At 52.9% G+C, this 16,155-nt stretch overlaps 1 protein-coding gene across 1 annotated transcript; it reads left to right on the top strand.

The window, feature by feature from the left end:
• Positions 1 to 69: 69 nt before the first annotated feature.
• Positions 70 to 13,957, top strand: SEC61A1 (SEC61 translocon subunit alpha 1). Its single transcript, XM_079934255.1, has 12 exons — positions 70 to 256; positions 427 to 494; positions 2,958 to 3,023; positions 3,111 to 3,189; positions 4,144 to 4,275; positions 5,962 to 6,071; positions 6,348 to 6,501; positions 7,915 to 8,075; positions 9,274 to 9,471; positions 9,682 to 9,873; positions 10,265 to 10,341; positions 11,941 to 13,957. Exons 1-12 carry the CDS (start codon positions 250 to 252, stop codon positions 12,125 to 12,127), a joined length of 1,431 nt encoding a protein of 476 aa, XP_079790381.1. The 5' UTR covers positions 70 to 249; the 3' UTR covers positions 12,128 to 13,957.
• The last annotated feature ends 2,198 nt before the right edge of the window (positions 13,958 to 16,155 follow it).

Raw genomic sequence — 16,155 nt, 5'->3', positions numbered from 1 at the left:
CTCCGGCCCTCCCTCCGACAGGCCGCGCGGCCCCGCTGCAGGCCGGGAGTTGTGGTCTAGGCGTGGGCGGCGCGCGCGGCTGAAGCGCGTGGCAGGAAGCGGAAGCGGAAGCGGCCGCCGGGGCGCTAGCACTGACGTGTCTCTCGGCGAGGCGCGGCGCTCCAGAGCGGGACGGGCGGCCTCGGAGCCGCGGTCGGAGAGTAGCGGAGCCGGAGCTGGAGCCCGACCCGGAGCCGAGCAGCCGCCGCCATGGCGAGTGAGTCCCTCGGGGCAGCCCGGACGCGGCCGGCGCGGGCGGGACCTCGCTCCTCCGGCCGTGAAGCCCACCCGGCGCGCGCCCCTGCCCCACCTGGCCCCGCGGACGGCTTCCCGGGGCGGCGCGGCGTCCTCTAGCCCTAACTTTACTCTTGTCTCTTCCCCCCAAAGTCAAGTTTCTGGAAGTCATCAAGCCCTTCTGTGTCATCCTGCCCGAAATTCAGAAGCCGGAGCGGAAGGTGAGTCCGGGGAAGGATTGGGGAAACTGCCTGCACCCCGTTAAAGTGGCCCCAACACGCCGAGTGGACGCTTCCTTCCCCCGAGAGTGGTCCGGGTGGCCTGCTTGGTGGGAGCCTCCACCGAGCCGCCGAGCTTCGATTGGAGCATCCTCCGTGGAAGTTACTCGGGCGGCAGAGCCTCGGGTTTGGTCTGTCCCGAGGTGGATCCCGGCCTGAGTGAGTAACGCCTCGAGAGCCTCAGGTACTCAGGTTGGGCGCCCCCTTCCCGCTGCAGCTCCCGCAGAAGCTGATCGTGGGCGGGTCCTTCTTCTAGGAGATGCTTTTTGGATCCAGCTGCTACCAGGAGCTCAGAGCAGTCACTTTACTCTGTACGGTCGAGTTTGTGCCTTTTCCGTGGGCCGTCACCTTGCTGAGAAAAAGGGCATTTTGTGACCCCTCCTTTTACAGCAGGTGCATTAAAACGTGGAAAGGTAGAGATGTAGAGCTGTGTTGAATCTTTATCAGAATTTCCGCTGCTGCACAGTTTCAGGCCGAGACAGTGTTGCCAGTGTAAGTCAGTCTATGAAACCATGAAGAAAAGTTTCATTGGGTTCTTACAGAGAATTAATAGGAATACGTTTCTGTCCTCACGTTCTTTGCATCTGCACCACATACGTGCTGCCTTTGACGGGCTAATATGCAAAGTTGTGTGTGTGTGTGCCCTCAGTGTGGTAGAAATGGCGGGGCTCTGGAGGCAGGCGCGCCTGGGACCCACCCACCCTTCACACAGCCTCTTGATAGCTGTGTGACCTTGGCCTTGTAACTGAGTGTGGTGCATGAAGCAGTGGCAGGATGTGCAGGGTACAGCAGTGGCTCCAGAAGGGATTAACCCTGGGAGACATGATGTCTGATGGCGGCCTTGAAGGAGGAATAGAAGTGTCCTTGAAGGAAGGGAAAGGAATTCTAGGGTAAGAAATATAGTGTGCGCTAAGGCAGAGAAAACCAGTTGAGGTGGGGCGGGGGGTGTTAGATGTGCTTCACTGTTGATAGACTGGAAAGGATGGGTGGGGAGCAGTGGGAGCCCTAGGAGCCGGACAGATTAGAAAACTGCTCTGGGGTGGGGTAGAGGGTGAGAGCGGTGGAGGGGCTTCTGCCGTCGAGAGTGAACTATGGGACTGGCCTAGGAGATGGGGGTGGATGGCGGGCTGGTAAGAGGTAGAGTGACAAGACTTGGATAAACAGTTTTGGATGTTTTGCTGTTGAATTTGGCTGCATCCAGGAGAGGAGACTTGGTTATTTAAAAATGAGAAGTCTTGTAAAAATTGTCCACTCTTTTCCCATAAAGAGTCATTTCCATACAAGTTTGTTGTGTTACTGGTCAGCCTGACGTGGTGTTGCCCTCCTTGGCCTCCTGATTTCCTGGTGGGATCAGATGACCAGAGGACGAGTTCTGTGAATTCACCCCAACTTCGCGTGGAGTATCTGCGCCTTTGTGTGCTTGTCTTGTTGAGGCCTGTCTACAGTGGTCAACACGGAGGCACTGCGGCCCCATGCTGACCAGAGGGCCAGGACTTCGACTCCATGCTCATTCAGATTGCAGCTTAAAAGAGTGTTTTTTAAGAACACGATTTTGTCCATTTAGTACCGTCGCTCACAAGGTATTTCCATGTTAAGATCCTTAGTCCGCACAATAATTGCTGTGTGGTTTTTTAAGCCCTTTAAAGCCATTCTTGCTGTGCAGGCAGCAGGTGCTAGTGAAGACACTTAGGTTTTAGAGCAGAGGAGCCTTGGGCAGGCGGTCTCAACTTCCCTAATGATGCTCATTGGTCATCCATAAGATGACTCTGAATGGTCACCTATCCTAAAGTTAAACAGATGCTAGTAGTAGTTAGTGAGTAGGTTGAACACGCAGCTCTCTTTCACTCTTCTAGTGTTTATTACATTCTTTTACCCTAAATCCATGGAGAATACACAAAGAAACAATCACAGATTGCAAATTAGTTGACTCCAGAATAACAAGATTTTGTCAGGTACAAAACCTTTTCAAATGAGAAGTCATTGCTCATGTGTTGTAAAGGGGGGTGTGATTTGGGAATCCCTTTCTATTGCAACATTCTTTGATCTTGGGTCTGATCCTAAACTGTTCATGCTGATGGTTAAGAGCACAGGCTCTGGAGTCAAACCCATTACAGCTGTGGGATTTGGGACAAATTACTTAGCTTTTCTAAGATTCAGTTTTCTTGTTGGAAAATAATAAGATAATGTTCCGTGGTGTGAGGATTAAATGAGATGATGCACATGAAGGTCTCTGCATCTGTGCCTTGTGCGTAGAAAGCACGCAATACATGTACTTACGCTTGGTGCGTGGTTTGGAGTGTTGAGGGCTCCTCTGGTGAGCAGAGGAAGGGGTCTGATCAGAGGCTGTTTCTGTTAATTTACTTATGAAGATAACTTGTTGCCTTAATTGGCTCTGTTTTTCTGTAGATTCAGTTTAAGGAGAAAGTGTTATGGACCGCCATCACCCTCTTCATCTTCTTGGTGTGCTGCCAGGTGAGCGCGCGTTTGGTGTTCCAGTGTCGGGGTGGGGGTGTGAGGGGCCGGAGACAAGTGTGCAGGCTGCTCTCTGCTTGTTTCCAGATCCCTCTGTTTGGAATCATGTCTTCAGACTCAGCCGACCCTTTCTATTGGATGAGAGTGATCCTCGCCTCTAACAGAGGTAGGACTGGCCCTCTGCATCCCCTGTACGGTGTGGGCTTCACTGGCCTCCTTCAGTTAAAGTACAGGCCTTGGCTTTACAAAGGGTTCAGAGCGTGCTGTGCTGAAACACAGCCTTAGTAAAAGCCAGCTTCAGCACCCAGGCACGTCGTCCTATTCAGAATTGCTCTGAATGCAGTACAAAACCTGTAACAGCAAGATAAGTCTACATCATAGAGAATTTCTTAAAACATGGAAAAACCAGAATGCTTTTTAAACAGCTGAAATGATGACATTTCTACCTGTCTCCTGTTTTGATAACGTTCTTTAGAATATGTAATTTGTTTCTCAGCTGCGTCTTTTCCATATCTACAGGTTACATATACACGTGCAAAAAAAATAAATATATAACAGTGTATTGTATACTCCAACCAGTTACCTCCTTGGGGTGAGGCGGGATTTTGAATGTTTATGCTGATAACTGCTTTTGATTAACTCATTTTTAAAATACGTTTCAAATTAAGTTCCAAATCAGTTGGAAGTATAGCCCATTTTAGCATAATGGAAATAGAGGTTTATTCACAACTAGATAGAATTGTACTGGCCTCCTTTCCAGACTCTGGAAATTATTTGAGTGTTATCCTTTTTTATTAACTGATGAAGAGACGAACCTTTCTTATCTCTGTACAACAGCATGAATCTGTTTACGGCGAATTTAAATGCAGCGATCAGTTTAAATGCCATGTGATTCCCTAAACAGAATAAGATGTTACCGGGCAGACTGAACAGAATGAATTGAATTACCCTCTGATTGCTGATATTGGGGGGTTATTCTCTGGATTAAATACTGCTGGCAAACTGAAACACTGGGTTTGTATCAGGGGCACACAGTCCAGTTTCGCTCATTCATTTTCTTAATAATGTCTTGCTTCTCCATGCTAACTTCGGTTGTACTTTGCCTCCCCCTTTCCTTAAGGCACATTGATGGAGCTGGGTATCTCTCCCATTGTCACCTCCGGCCTCATCATGCAGCTCTTGGCTGGCGCCAAAATAATTGAAGTTGGTGATACCCCAAAAGACCGAGCCCTCTTCAATGGAGCCCAAAAGTGTAAGTGAGATTTTGAATGATGTTCAGATGACTGTAGTTGAGAATTTGAATTTGCTGCAAAGTTTGGGGCATCAGAAGGCCTTTTGGTTTTCGGGGGAGGGGGTTGTAACCTCCGTGGCCCGCCAGCCCTGCCTGGCCTGGCTCTGTGGCCTGTGTTAGCCAGAGAGCATTTGGGGCCGCTGGACAAGGCAGGGGACAGGTGTCGTGCCCCGAGGCTGCGTGGTCCAGGGAGGTCGCCTTCCACCGCCACAGTTTCCTTAGCACTTAGAAGGAGATAATGTCTCCTTCAGAGCTGTTGGAAGAATTCATTTGAATAATGTGTGTAAAACATCATTGAGTGCCTGGCATGTAGTAGTTACCTGGCAAGGGTTGTATTTCTTTTTTCTGGGAGTTTAAAAGGATTCACCTTAGGGGAAGGATGGTCCTCTCAACTTAGCTCTGCCAATTACCAGCTCTGTGACTTTGGGGCAATGTTAGATGACAGTTCTTATGTCCCAGTTTCTTCATCTATAAAAATGGGGATAATAATGATACTTGCACAGTAGTAAATAATAAGCGGCACTGGTAACAATGACCAGTCATCAGAATTCACCAAGTTCAGCCTGACTGTGAACTGACATATATTAATTAGGAAGTGATATTTGCAGTTTCCTACCCAGTCATATTTTCTTCCATACCAGCATGTTTTACACATCTTAAGTTAGTAGGTTAAAGAGTTGAGTAAGGAAGAGTAATCTAATTTAAACTTGTCAGTTTCAGACACAAATCAGGATTTTTAAATATATATATGTGTTATTTGTCAGAAGTAAAAATCAGCTGTTTCCTCTTTGGTCTTGGACAATTTTTTTAGCTTTTCTCTGCTGTTTTTTCTGCCTTAAGAATTCAGTCTTATTGAGCACTTCTTAAGAAGTCAAATAGGGACTATATTTGACAGGCACTTCGGAGTAAAATTTTATTTTTTTGGCAAACTAAGCAGAAAAGCCGAAATGGAAGCCCAGTCCCATACTAAGAGATCCATCTAGCATCGTGGACTCGGTAAACATGAGTCGATTCCATTGTGCATCACAATGAAGTGCAGTGAATGATACAGGCTACAAGACCATCTACTAAAAAGAGAACGTCCCGTAGGAGAGCTTTGTGGCAGGAGAAGTGGGCTAAGTGATTTGGTGGCACTGTGAGTTCTTTCCTTAATTAACACGTTAAACAAACTGGGAAGGGATTACTTTATCCCAGCTAGTGTTCTGTGCCCTGGACTCAGACCTGAAGCACAAGCCTGTCAGGTGGCCTGGGCAAGTGGTTCTCCCAGAACCCGAGCTACCTGATGACCTGAGCATGGGGGCTGCAGGTTGGGGTGCCTCTGAGTGTTGTCTTCAGCAGCTGTCATAAGAAGCAGGTCTGTCATGCTTCAACTCTTTCCCTCCTCCCATCACCGAAGGGAAGTGAATTTAGGAGGAGGTGGAATTAAAGAGCTCACGCGCTTTTGTTGCACATATTTCAGTTATTGTGTATTATTGTCACTCTGACCGTGCGGTGGTTGAGTGTTTCCTGGACGAGCCCCTTGGAGGCAGGGTCAGTCGTCTTCACCTTTGTTCTCCCAGTGCCCGGCACGGAGCTGGTGCCTGGGAAGTGTTTCCGCTACGACCGTGTGGTGGCCCAGCCTGAGAACAGTTTTCTTCTCATTTCTAGTGTTTGGCATGATCATTACCATCGGCCAGTCCATCGTGTATGTGATGACAGGGATGTACGGAGACCCTTCTGAAATGGGTGCTGGGATCTGCCTGTTGATCACCATACAGGTAAGGTTAGGCCAGCACCCCCTTCTGAGGCGCCCTCACACCCACACTTGCCAAACAACAGATCTGAATCGAGCGTAACAGGAACTCTTTCTGAGAAGAAGCCCGAGCCCTGTGTTTGCCCTTCTGAATTCACAGAGGAGCCTCCACCAGCCAGTGTCCCCTCAGCCTTCAGGGCCCTCAGCAGAGAAGCCAGTTCCTGGGGAGGGACAGCACCACGCCGTGGGGAGCAGCAGTGCGTCTCTGCGTTTCCTTACCTCTGTTTTTTAACATTCACAGCTCTTTGTTGCTGGCCTAATTGTCCTGCTTTTGGATGAACTTCTGCAAAAGGGGTACGGCCTGGGCTCTGGGATCTCCCTCTTCATTGCCACAAACATCTGCGAGACCATCGTGTGGAAGGCGTTCAGCCCCACCACTGTCAACACCGGCCGAGGTGAGACCCTGGGGACAGGGTCCCATCGGTACATCTCTTCTGATTTTTCTCCGTGCATCTGTAAAGTGTTTTAAAACACAGGTTTATGCTCATGATGGTATGTAACTTGCATTTTTCACCTTAAGAGTATGTCGTAGACGTTCGCCCTGCCAGAGTACGTTATCCTGCCTCACTTTTCTGAGCTCAGCGTGGATTTCACTGCAAAGATGAAGCAGGTTCTTTCAACACGCCTTCCTCTGGTGGACGTCTAGGTTGTTTCCAGCCTTTGCTGTTATTACAGCAGTGAGATGGTAAACATCCTCATATGTTCATCTTTACATGTTTTGACAGTTGCTCTCGAATAAGTTTCTAAAAATGAAATCACTGAACCAAAACACTTGGTCACGTAAAGGGCAACTTTGTAAAAGAGGCAGGAACTTTGGTGCTCATGAGCCGGGTTCAGATGCTGACTGTGCCCTTGGTTGCCAGGATTCAATGAGAAATAACATGAAATTGTGTGATGCCTGGCTCACAGTAGATGCTTGGCGAATGTGCGTATTCTATCTTAATGCCCACAAAGAGTGCCAAGGAAATCTTGTTACAGAGGATGTTTTTAATGAAAAGTTCTAAACATTCAGGGACGTATGACTTACTAAATATAACATAACTAAATATGTTATTCACTCAAAAGAGTCCCATGAGAAATAGTCACGCACATTTGATTTTTCTTTGAAGTGAATGCTGGAAACAGAGGCCCTGACCTGCAGAGACCACAAAATCTCGTTAGTGAGACTAAAAATAGGTCCCCAGACCAAAGAAGGCCGTTCTTGCTCTTTTCCTTGGGCCTCTGTCGAGCTCGCTCTGCTTCCTGGCCGTGTTTTCCTGGCTCTGTTGCTGGCCTGCATCCCTGGGCACCCTCTTGTGGTAGGGCGTGAACTCCGCTAGAGATCGGCTGTGTGGTAGGCGCACGTGTTGTCCTTCCTGCTTGGCCGTCGATGTGAGGAGCAGAGAGCCCAAGCCCGCCTTGTCCGGGCAGCCAACACCCCAGAGCTGGGGGGCTGTGCTGCCCGGGAGTCCCCAGGGACGTGGGTTAGGCAGCTCTGAGCCCCTCCTCAGGCAGGACCCCTTCGGCTGGAGGTGAGCAGACCCTGCTCTTAGGACTTTGCAGTTGATTGTTCCACACGTCTGGTGGCCATTGACTCACAAGCCAAAGAAATAAGATCGGTTAATTCAAAGAGGCAGAACAGCCTATTTCTGCAGGTTGAAATCTCTACAGAAGAAACAAACGAGGGCTGAGAGCCCTCACTGTGTCCCTGTGGTTATAGGAGCAGGCACTGTGAGTCACAGAACTAATTCCATCTCCTCTCGGTTTTGGCCACTAGGAAGCTTAGAGCCAAATTGAGTTGCTTGTTCCTTTACCTTCTCCTGTAACAGGAATGGAGTTTGAGGGCGCCATCATTGCACTGTTCCACCTGCTGGCCACACGCACAGACAAGGTCCGAGCCCTTCGCGAGGCGTTCTACCGCCAGAATCTCCCCAACCTCATGAATCTGATCGCCACCATCTTTGTCTTTGCTGTGGTCATCTACTTCCAGGTGCGTTCAGATCCAACCCCGGGGAGCTTTGACGTCTGCATTTAAGGTTCAGAAGGCCTTGGTGTGCGTGTCCCACGTCCACACCCCAGCGGTAGTGTGACCCTTCGTATCGCACTGAAATGATGAAATGGCATTTGAAGGAGCAGGTTCCATGGCATCACGGGCACTTGGCTGAACTAACACAGTTGAGGCAGATACAACGTTTCTGAGACAATGTTCCTTTGGGTTGGGACTGTCAGCAAATAGAGATTTTTTTTCAAGGTCTTATAGCTCAAGAGAAGTGAAAAGTAATCAAAGCCTAAGACCTCACTGCTGTCTTGCCCAAAGTTTGTAGGTGCTTTTAGGCAGTATCCTCATCCTCCTGAGACCTCTTACCTTTCCCGTTGTGAGTCTGTGTAACTTGCTTCTGAATAAGAGACCTGAACTGCCCGTTGCTTTTCTGTAGTTGGATTGGTCTTTGTATTCTCTGATCAGCCGCTTTGTATCCTGACATTTATTGAAAAGAAAAGAAGGGAAAGCAGTTGAGAAAGCAGTTTAATGCTTGTGAAGAGGTATTTATACCACCACGTGCTGAGGCCCGAACGCATCTGTTCCTTCAGCCAAGACTGTTAGTCCGATGCCTGGTGAATGACAGGCTAACTCTTCCCGGGCTTGGGGTCGGATCGTTAAGATTTTATTTTAAATCTTCTATATTCTGAACTCTGTTCTAGGCACTGGGGGATTGTAAAAAGTACATAAAGGAAACCGTTTCTCTTCTCCAGGGGTTTCAGAGGGAGCGGTTATGTTCATGGGAAAGTAGAAGAGCCTAGGTTTTCTGTAATGACAAAGAACACCCTGAAGGTGGCCGTGCTGGCTGTGAGGCAAGGGCGTGGAGGCCCTGTCTGGCCTCGGTCGAGGCACGGGGTCGGGGCACGGGGAGGGCGCTGGAGCGCCCGTCGGAACTTCTGGCGTTTTCCCCGTAGATGTGGCTGTCACGTGGTGGGCTTTGTTTGTTTTTGACAGAAACACTGTGCTGTGCTCAGGGGCATTTTAAGCCAGCCTGTCGGGACCCTTCTGTCGGTGTGCCCCCAAGTGCAGTGCTGGCTGGGGAGGGGCTGTGAGGCCCTGGGCACCGCCGCTTGGGGCAGCTCCCTGGGGGCACGCCTGGCACGTGGCTGGACTGAGGCAGTGAGGGTGTTTGGCTCTGTTGGCTTCTCAGGGCTTCCGTGTGGACCTGCCCATCAAGTCAGCCCGCTACCGAGGCCAGTACAACACCTACCCCATCAAGCTCTTCTACACCTCCAACATCCCCATCATCCTGCAGTCCGCCCTCGTATCCAACCTCTACGTCATCTCCCAGATGCTGTCCGCCCGCTTCAGTGGCAACCTGCTGGTCAGCCTGCTGGGCACCTGGTCGGTAAGTACAGCGGCTTCAGAAGCCAGATGTTTCGCCCAGAGATGCTTTCGAATTGTGCCTATTACAAGCTCACGGGAAGGTTTCTTTTTGGTAAGAAGCCTGCACTGTGGGCACTTGGGCAAAGCTGTTCTTTCCCACCTGCTGAGAAGTGTCTTTGCCCTGATGCTGAGGTGGGGAACGGCACTCACAGGCTCTCGCAAATCCTCCCAGGACACTTCTTCTGGCGGCCCAGCACGCGCCTATCCCGTTGGCGGCCTTTGCTATTACCTGTCTCCTCCCGAGTCTTTCGGCTCCGTCTTGGAAGACCCCGTCCATGCCGTCGTGTACATAGTGTTCATGCTGGGCTCCTGCGCCTTCTTCTCCAAGACGTGGATTGAAGTCTCGGGCTCCTCTGCCAAAGACGTGAGTGTGCGCGACCGCTTCTTGGGGGGGCCAGCTGGGGACCGGCGTTTCCCTCCTGCAAGTGGCATCAGGGCTTTCGGCCTGTCCCCGCCCCTGGGATGGTGGCCTGTGAACGCACGCAGTGCTTTGTCCTCATTAGGGCCGGTTCCAGAGCGTTCGTGGCCGTGGAGGGAACCCAGGGTAAATGAATCCATGCTCGCCTGGGAAGCTGCAGCCAAACTAAAACTAGACTTTCTCATCTGACGTCTTTGTGGCAGTTTTAAAGCTACCTTCACCACTGTTGTTAGGGTGCTGGGGAGGGGAGTCTGTGGCTGGTACCACCGTGAACTGTCTACCTGGCCCTCAACTCCACGTCTGAACTTGAACGTTGTCCTTGATGGGCATCACGCAGGTTGCAAAGCAGCTGAAGGAGCAGCAGATGGTGATGAGGGGCCACCGAGAGACGTCCATGGTCCACGAACTCAACCGGTGAGTGCTGGCCGGCTGACACATTTCCCCGGGCCTTCCAGCATCAATGAGCTTGCTAAGGCGCATCGATGCTGGACAGAGCACATGGGCGCACGCGGCACCTCTCCTCAGAGGCAGCCACACCGGGGGAGACAGAGCGTGTGTCCAGGTGGCCGCCCGCGGGGCAGCTGCTGAGGCGGCTGACCGCATGGGACCTCGCCGTCCTCCTGTGGGCAGCGTCCTGCAGGCAGGTCCTGCGGGGGCCCTTCAGGAGGAGGCGGGCAGCGTCAGGCTTCTGCCGGGGTGTCCGAGTTCAGGTGAGCCTAGGGAGGCTGGCAGAGAGCGCAGGGAGGGCTCAGTATTCGGAAGGTCAGTGCTGGAGGCTGAGACCCACCGGTCGGGGTAGGGGGGCGGGGCGGACATCGCGAGTCTGGGCAGAGGTGCTGGGGGCCAGGTGGGGCAGTAACCTGGGGACACAGGAGAGGCCCCTGGCACTTGGTGACCCGCTGGGGGAAGGTGGGGGTGAGGAGAGCACCGCAGCCTGCAGGCCTCTCCCCTCACAGTGGGGCTGCCTCTTGGGCAGCTGGGTTGGCCGTAGTGAGTGTCTTATTTAGACTTTTAAGCCAACTTATTTCAACTCATTTCTTCCACCATTGCTGGATGAACGTGAATGGTTTCCTGTAGAAGTCTGTTTACAGGATCAGGTTTTGTAATCAGGACCAGGTCTGTCCTGGGGACCATAGCTCGCTCGCCTCAACCGCAAGTCAGTATGGCAAATGCCAGATCATTTTCTGATCCCTATCAGAGATGCTGGGCAATTTTGTTCATTCCCTTAAGAATTCTCTGAAGCTGAGAGAATTTATAGTGCTGTTCAGTAGAAATATAATGCAAGATGCATGTGAAATTTTAAGCATTCTGGTAGCCACGTTAAAAAAGTAAAAAGATACGCCTAAAATGAACAAAATGTTATATGTCCATTATCTCTTAATAAAAAAGAAAGCAAAAAGAAGCAGGTGAAATTAATTTTAAGAATACATTGGGGCTTCCCTGGTGGCGCAGTGGTTGAGAGTCCGCCTGCCGATGCAGGGGACGCGGGTTCGTGCCCCGGTCCGGAAAGATCCCACATGCCGCGGAGCGGCTGGGCCCGTGAGCCATGGCCGCTGAGCCTGCGCGTCCGGAGCCTGTGCTCCGCAACGGGACAGGCCACGGCAGTGAGAGGCCCACATAGCAAAAAAAAAAAAAAAAAGAATACATTGTATTTAACCCAATATATCCAGACTCTCATTTCAAATTGACATAAGAAAAGTCATAATGAGATATTTTATGTTCCTGTCTTCAAAATCTCGTGTGATGTTTTCAACACCTGCTTTGGACTGGTCCCATTTCACTAGCCACATGTGACTCGTGTGGCCACTTACTGGACAGCAAGCCTTAGTCTAGACCATTAAGGTGTGAGTAGACGAGACTTTATGGGGGCCACGGAGTGACCCCTAAAGGAGTCCGGTTCCTAACTCAGAGGTAAGACAGGTCAACTGCCCGGCCCTTCCTGTAGCCTGGGGGAGGGAGGCCAGGCTGGAGGGATCTGCTGGCGGCACGTGGCTGACTCGTCTCCCTCCCCAGGTACATCCCCACGGCCGCGGCCTTCGGTGGGCTTTGCATCGGGGCCCTCTCCGTGCTGGCTGACTTCCTGGGTGCCATTGGGTCTGGAACCGGGATCCTGCTTGCGGTTACCATCATCTACCAGTACTTTGAAATCTTCGTCAAGGAGCAGAGTGAGGTCGGCAGCATGGGGGCCCTTCTGTTCTGAGCCGTGGCCCCTGGACCAGGCAGAGGCGGCGTGCTCCACGATGGCCAAGAAGGGAACAAGGAAGCCACGCTGTGGGCGCTGTCTCGGGGGTGCTGCTGTGGCCTGAGGACTTTGGTTTAATAACCTGTTTGAATTTCCCATTCTTTCATTCCACTTTCTAAAGTGCTAGAAATTTTTCAATTTGCAATTTTGCTTTTCATTCTGGCATTGGCAACAGAACTGTAGAAGCGAGGTCTTACCCAGCTGACCGCCAGAAGTGACTGTCCCCGGTGTCCACGTCACTTTTGTGTTAACCTTTGCACCTCTCAGTGCTGTCGGCGGCTGCAGTGGTCTCAGCTGCTCCCCCTCGAAGGGAATGTCTTGTTGGTTAGAAGCACAAACATTGTTGAAATGTCTCCGTCTCAGGTGGCAGGAGGGCGAGCACCCGGGAGCAGGTCATGTGTTTTCCGGTGCGTGTGGGCTGCTCCCTGGCATGTCCCCTTCACGGTCAGGCGGGAACATCTGGCTTAAAACGGTTTCTCTGGAAGACACAATTGTTTTCCCTTTTAAAAGTTGTTTTTTAGGACAGAGCTTCTTCCAAAAGAAAGGGACGAATTTTCCAGAAGACCCCTGGCCCATCTGTGCATCTTTCTGCCTGTGCCTGTTGGCTGACCTGGCTGTGCCGTCTCTTTCTTCAGTGGTGGAGCCGGGCCACGATGCCACAGCTTTGCATAGTCGAGCCTGGCCGAGCTAGTGGACATCATGCGGAGGACCCTGAGGTGCTGGCTGTCCAGTTCCTCCCGCTGTCACTGAACTTGCTCTCCATGGTGTGTCCCTTCCGCTGTGGCTGGCCTCAGACGCTACCTTCTAGGCTGAAGACTTTCCACTGGTATTTTTTTAGAACATTTTTACTGTGCTTAGGACCAAACGCAAGCGAAGTAAATGACAAGATGGCTCTGATCTCTGCTTTCACCAAAACTGCCCAGCAGAGACGAGGGCCCAGGCCCTAGATCTATGGTGAAATCAGGGTCAGAGAGCTTTTTTTTTTTGCCAAGTTTCACCCATGTTTGATATGAAAAGACTCACAACTATGTCTAAGATAAACTGCAATAACAGGTGACCTAGACCTTAGGAATTAGAACCTTCCCTAAGGCGTTTAGGGAGGCCCCTCTCGGGGACCAGCAGCGCTTGGCTGCAGAGACAGCAGAGGTGAGCTCCGCAGCCTGAGGGCTTCTCCTTGCCCCGCGGAGAAAGCAGACCCCACCAGCAGCGGTGCACAGCGGCCTTCAAAGCACAGAGCCAGTCGAGGTGGCCAGCTTGGCACCCGCCTGAGTCCACAGGGGCTCTGAGACCTCATTGGCTGTGCTGCCCGGGAGACAGGCCAACCAAGGGACAAGAAGAGACTTGCCGAGCACCACCCGGCAAGTTGGCGGCAGAGCCCAGATGGGCCCACAGCCCATCGACCCCAGGCCAGGGCTCCCACCGTACCACGCGTGGCCTTGTCCGACCCAGTCCCGAGCGGAGACCTGACGCCCCTGCAGCCCTGCTGCAGCCTCTGACCACTGCGTGGCTCGGGCTCCTGCCCTGCAGTCACTGGTCACGGGGGGCGGGGTGGGGCTGACCCCAGCTTTCAGGGGACTGTCACTGTGGACGCCAAAATGGCATAACTGAGATAAGGTGACTAAGAGACAAATAAAGCCAACTTTTCACAAGCCACCTGGTGGTGTTCTCTTGGTTTTCAGTTCTCCTGTGGTACCGAGGCCAGTGAGGAGGGTGGGGCCTTGGGTGCCTTCAGGGGTGTGCGGGGTTCCCAGGTGCCCCCCTTGATGGAAGTCCCTCCTCAGAAAGGCACGTGCCTGGAAAGCTTCCTTGTCCTGGTGATGGTGCCAGCTGCACACTCGGGTGTTTGGTGCTGAGCGCGTGGGCCATTCCAGCCCCCGCCGGAATGGACAGTGGGGCGATGTCTGTCCTGTGAGCGCAGCGCCCTCCAGCCCTCCAAGTCCAGGCTAGGAGGCACTGCTGCGCTTGGCTGAGACAAGGGACCTCACGCACCAAACCTGTAGGCCTGGGAGGGTCTCCGCCCCGCCCTGGCCCCCAGCATCTTGTGGACGGCAGAGGCGTGCGCAGTGGCTGCTCCCTTGGATGTGCTGTGCAGAAAGGCTCCCGACTGTTTCCACCGAGCGGAATGGCAGGCGTTTCCAGGGTGAAGTGAGAGAAAACCTCCCGCTCGCCCACGTTGTGAAGCCAACGCGCCCATCCGGACGAGGCCTCACCCCGAGCCCTCCACCACCACCCTCTCCTCCGTGGCGCCCAAGGACACGTGGCCGGCCTTCCTCCTGAGCCGGCTCAGCCTCAGAGTTTCCACGTAGAGCCTTAGACCTCATCTTGGAAATCTGATCTCTGAGGTGCTGTGCAGCCAGGGCAGGAGGTCCTCTGGGAGCCCTGGAGGGATAGGGCCTGGGGCCTGGCCTGTGCAAGCCGCGTGGCCACAGGAGCCAGGCGAGCAGGCACTGAAACTCGAGGCAGGCAGGTGGCCCTGTTCGGACCTCCAGAAACTCAAGTCAGAAAAGCTCCTGCCCGCAGGAAGCATGCACCCCCCTCACTGCCCGGCAGGCCTGCTGTGCCCGTGGCCGGGAGCAGAGCCCATGCAAGCAGCCGCGTGCGTGGCTCAGGTGACATGGGCGGCCCCTCGGCCCTCACTGCCCGCCTGTGGCCTCTGTGCTCGGAGCCGTGGGGCAGCTCTCCTCTCCTGTGGGGCGGGCCGTGCACCAGCCACCGCCCACAGGAGAGCTCATCCTCCCACGGCTTCCGAGAAGAACCAGGCCCCGGGAACTAGACTGCGGCCAACGGTCACACAGCCCCTCCTGCAGGCACCTCTGCCAGGGGCCTCGTTGGCATGAGGACTGAGGGGCCCGGGGAAACGCGCCCCACTCCAGTCAGCCAGCCCCACTCCAGTCCCACCGCCGGCCCCACCTGCTGACCCCACCCCTGCCTGCTGAAGGCCCTTCCTGGGCCGAGTCCCCACCAGGCTGAGTCTTCAGCAAGCTCACGTGCAGGGGAAACGGGTGAGCTGCCCATCTCCACCCAAGGGTCAGCCCATGGCCCAGGTTAGAGGCTGGCTTCCTGACACGAGAGCCAGGAGGTGGGCGTGTGACAACGTCCAAGGGTCAGCAGAAGCCTCGGCGCACACTGCAACACGCACCAGTGCCTGGTTCCGGAGAGCCCCAGACGGACTGTCCCTTGGGCAGTACCCCCCCTCACTCCCCTGCCCCAAACCCTCTGGGGCGTGCCATCACCCTGCCCCGAGCCTGTGGCCAGCACACGTCCATGTCACCCGTTCCTTTCACCCGGCACACAGCAGGTCCCGGGGTACACAGGGCGAGAGCTGCGTCCGCCCTCAGAAAGCCACATCCTAACAGTTGGAGTTCTGTGGTGCCCACCAAGCCTCTGGGACTTGCCGCAGTTTCCCTCTGTCTGTCTGCCTGCCAAACTCCTGTTCATCCTGCAAAGCCCAGCTCAAGGAGAGAAACAGCTAAAAGCCCGTAAGAAGGGGAGAGAATAAATTACAACATCTCCTTTCTGTGGAAAGGAACTAGGAGAATATCCTTTACATCCTGAGTTAGAAGAAACTCCAGGATGTGCTGTTGAGGGGAAAAAAAAGACAAGAAGCAGAACAATGTACGCTATTTGTGTTTAAAGGCAGAGTCAGGGGAGGGATAAAAAATGGACTGTACGTCATGAAAAGGCCTAGCAAGTTCTCATGAAACTCAACATCTATGTATCCTATGCTCAGCTATTCCACTCCTGGGTATTTACCCCAGAGAAATAAGATGGGATGCCACCCAGAGACTCGTACAAAAAGACGAACAAACAGCACTACCCCACACAGCATCACACTCCGACGTCACAACTGCTGACACGAGGGCTGGGATCTCACAATTCAAAGGCGGTTGAAAGAAACCAATCACAAAAGAGATGTCCACACGCTATGATCCCATTTTTATGATGTTGCAGAGCAGGCAAAGCTGATCTGTGGTGGGAAAAACCAG

The sequence above is a fragment of the Stenella coeruleoalba genome (genome assembly GCF_951394435.1).
Source record: "Stenella coeruleoalba genome assembly, chromosome: 10".
NCBI classification, from domain to species: Eukaryota; Metazoa; Chordata; class Mammalia; order Artiodactyla; family Delphinidae; genus Stenella; species Stenella coeruleoalba.
Note: the sequence above shows the minus strand (reverse complement) of the source record. Positions and strands in the feature narration are given on the sequence as shown.

What these genes read in the sequence shown, in the direction of transcription:
- SEC61A1 (XM_079934255.1), top strand. An exon ending in GCCTGTTGATCACCATACAG is followed by an intron (nt 6,072 to 6,347) that starts GTAAGGTTAGGC and finishes TAACATTCACAG; the next exon opens with CTCTTTGTTGCTGGCCTAAT. An exon ending in CTGTGGTCATCTACTTCCAG is followed by an intron (nt 8,076 to 9,273) that starts GTGCGTTCAGAT and finishes TTGGCTTCTCAG; the next exon opens with GGCTTCCGTGTGGACCTGCC.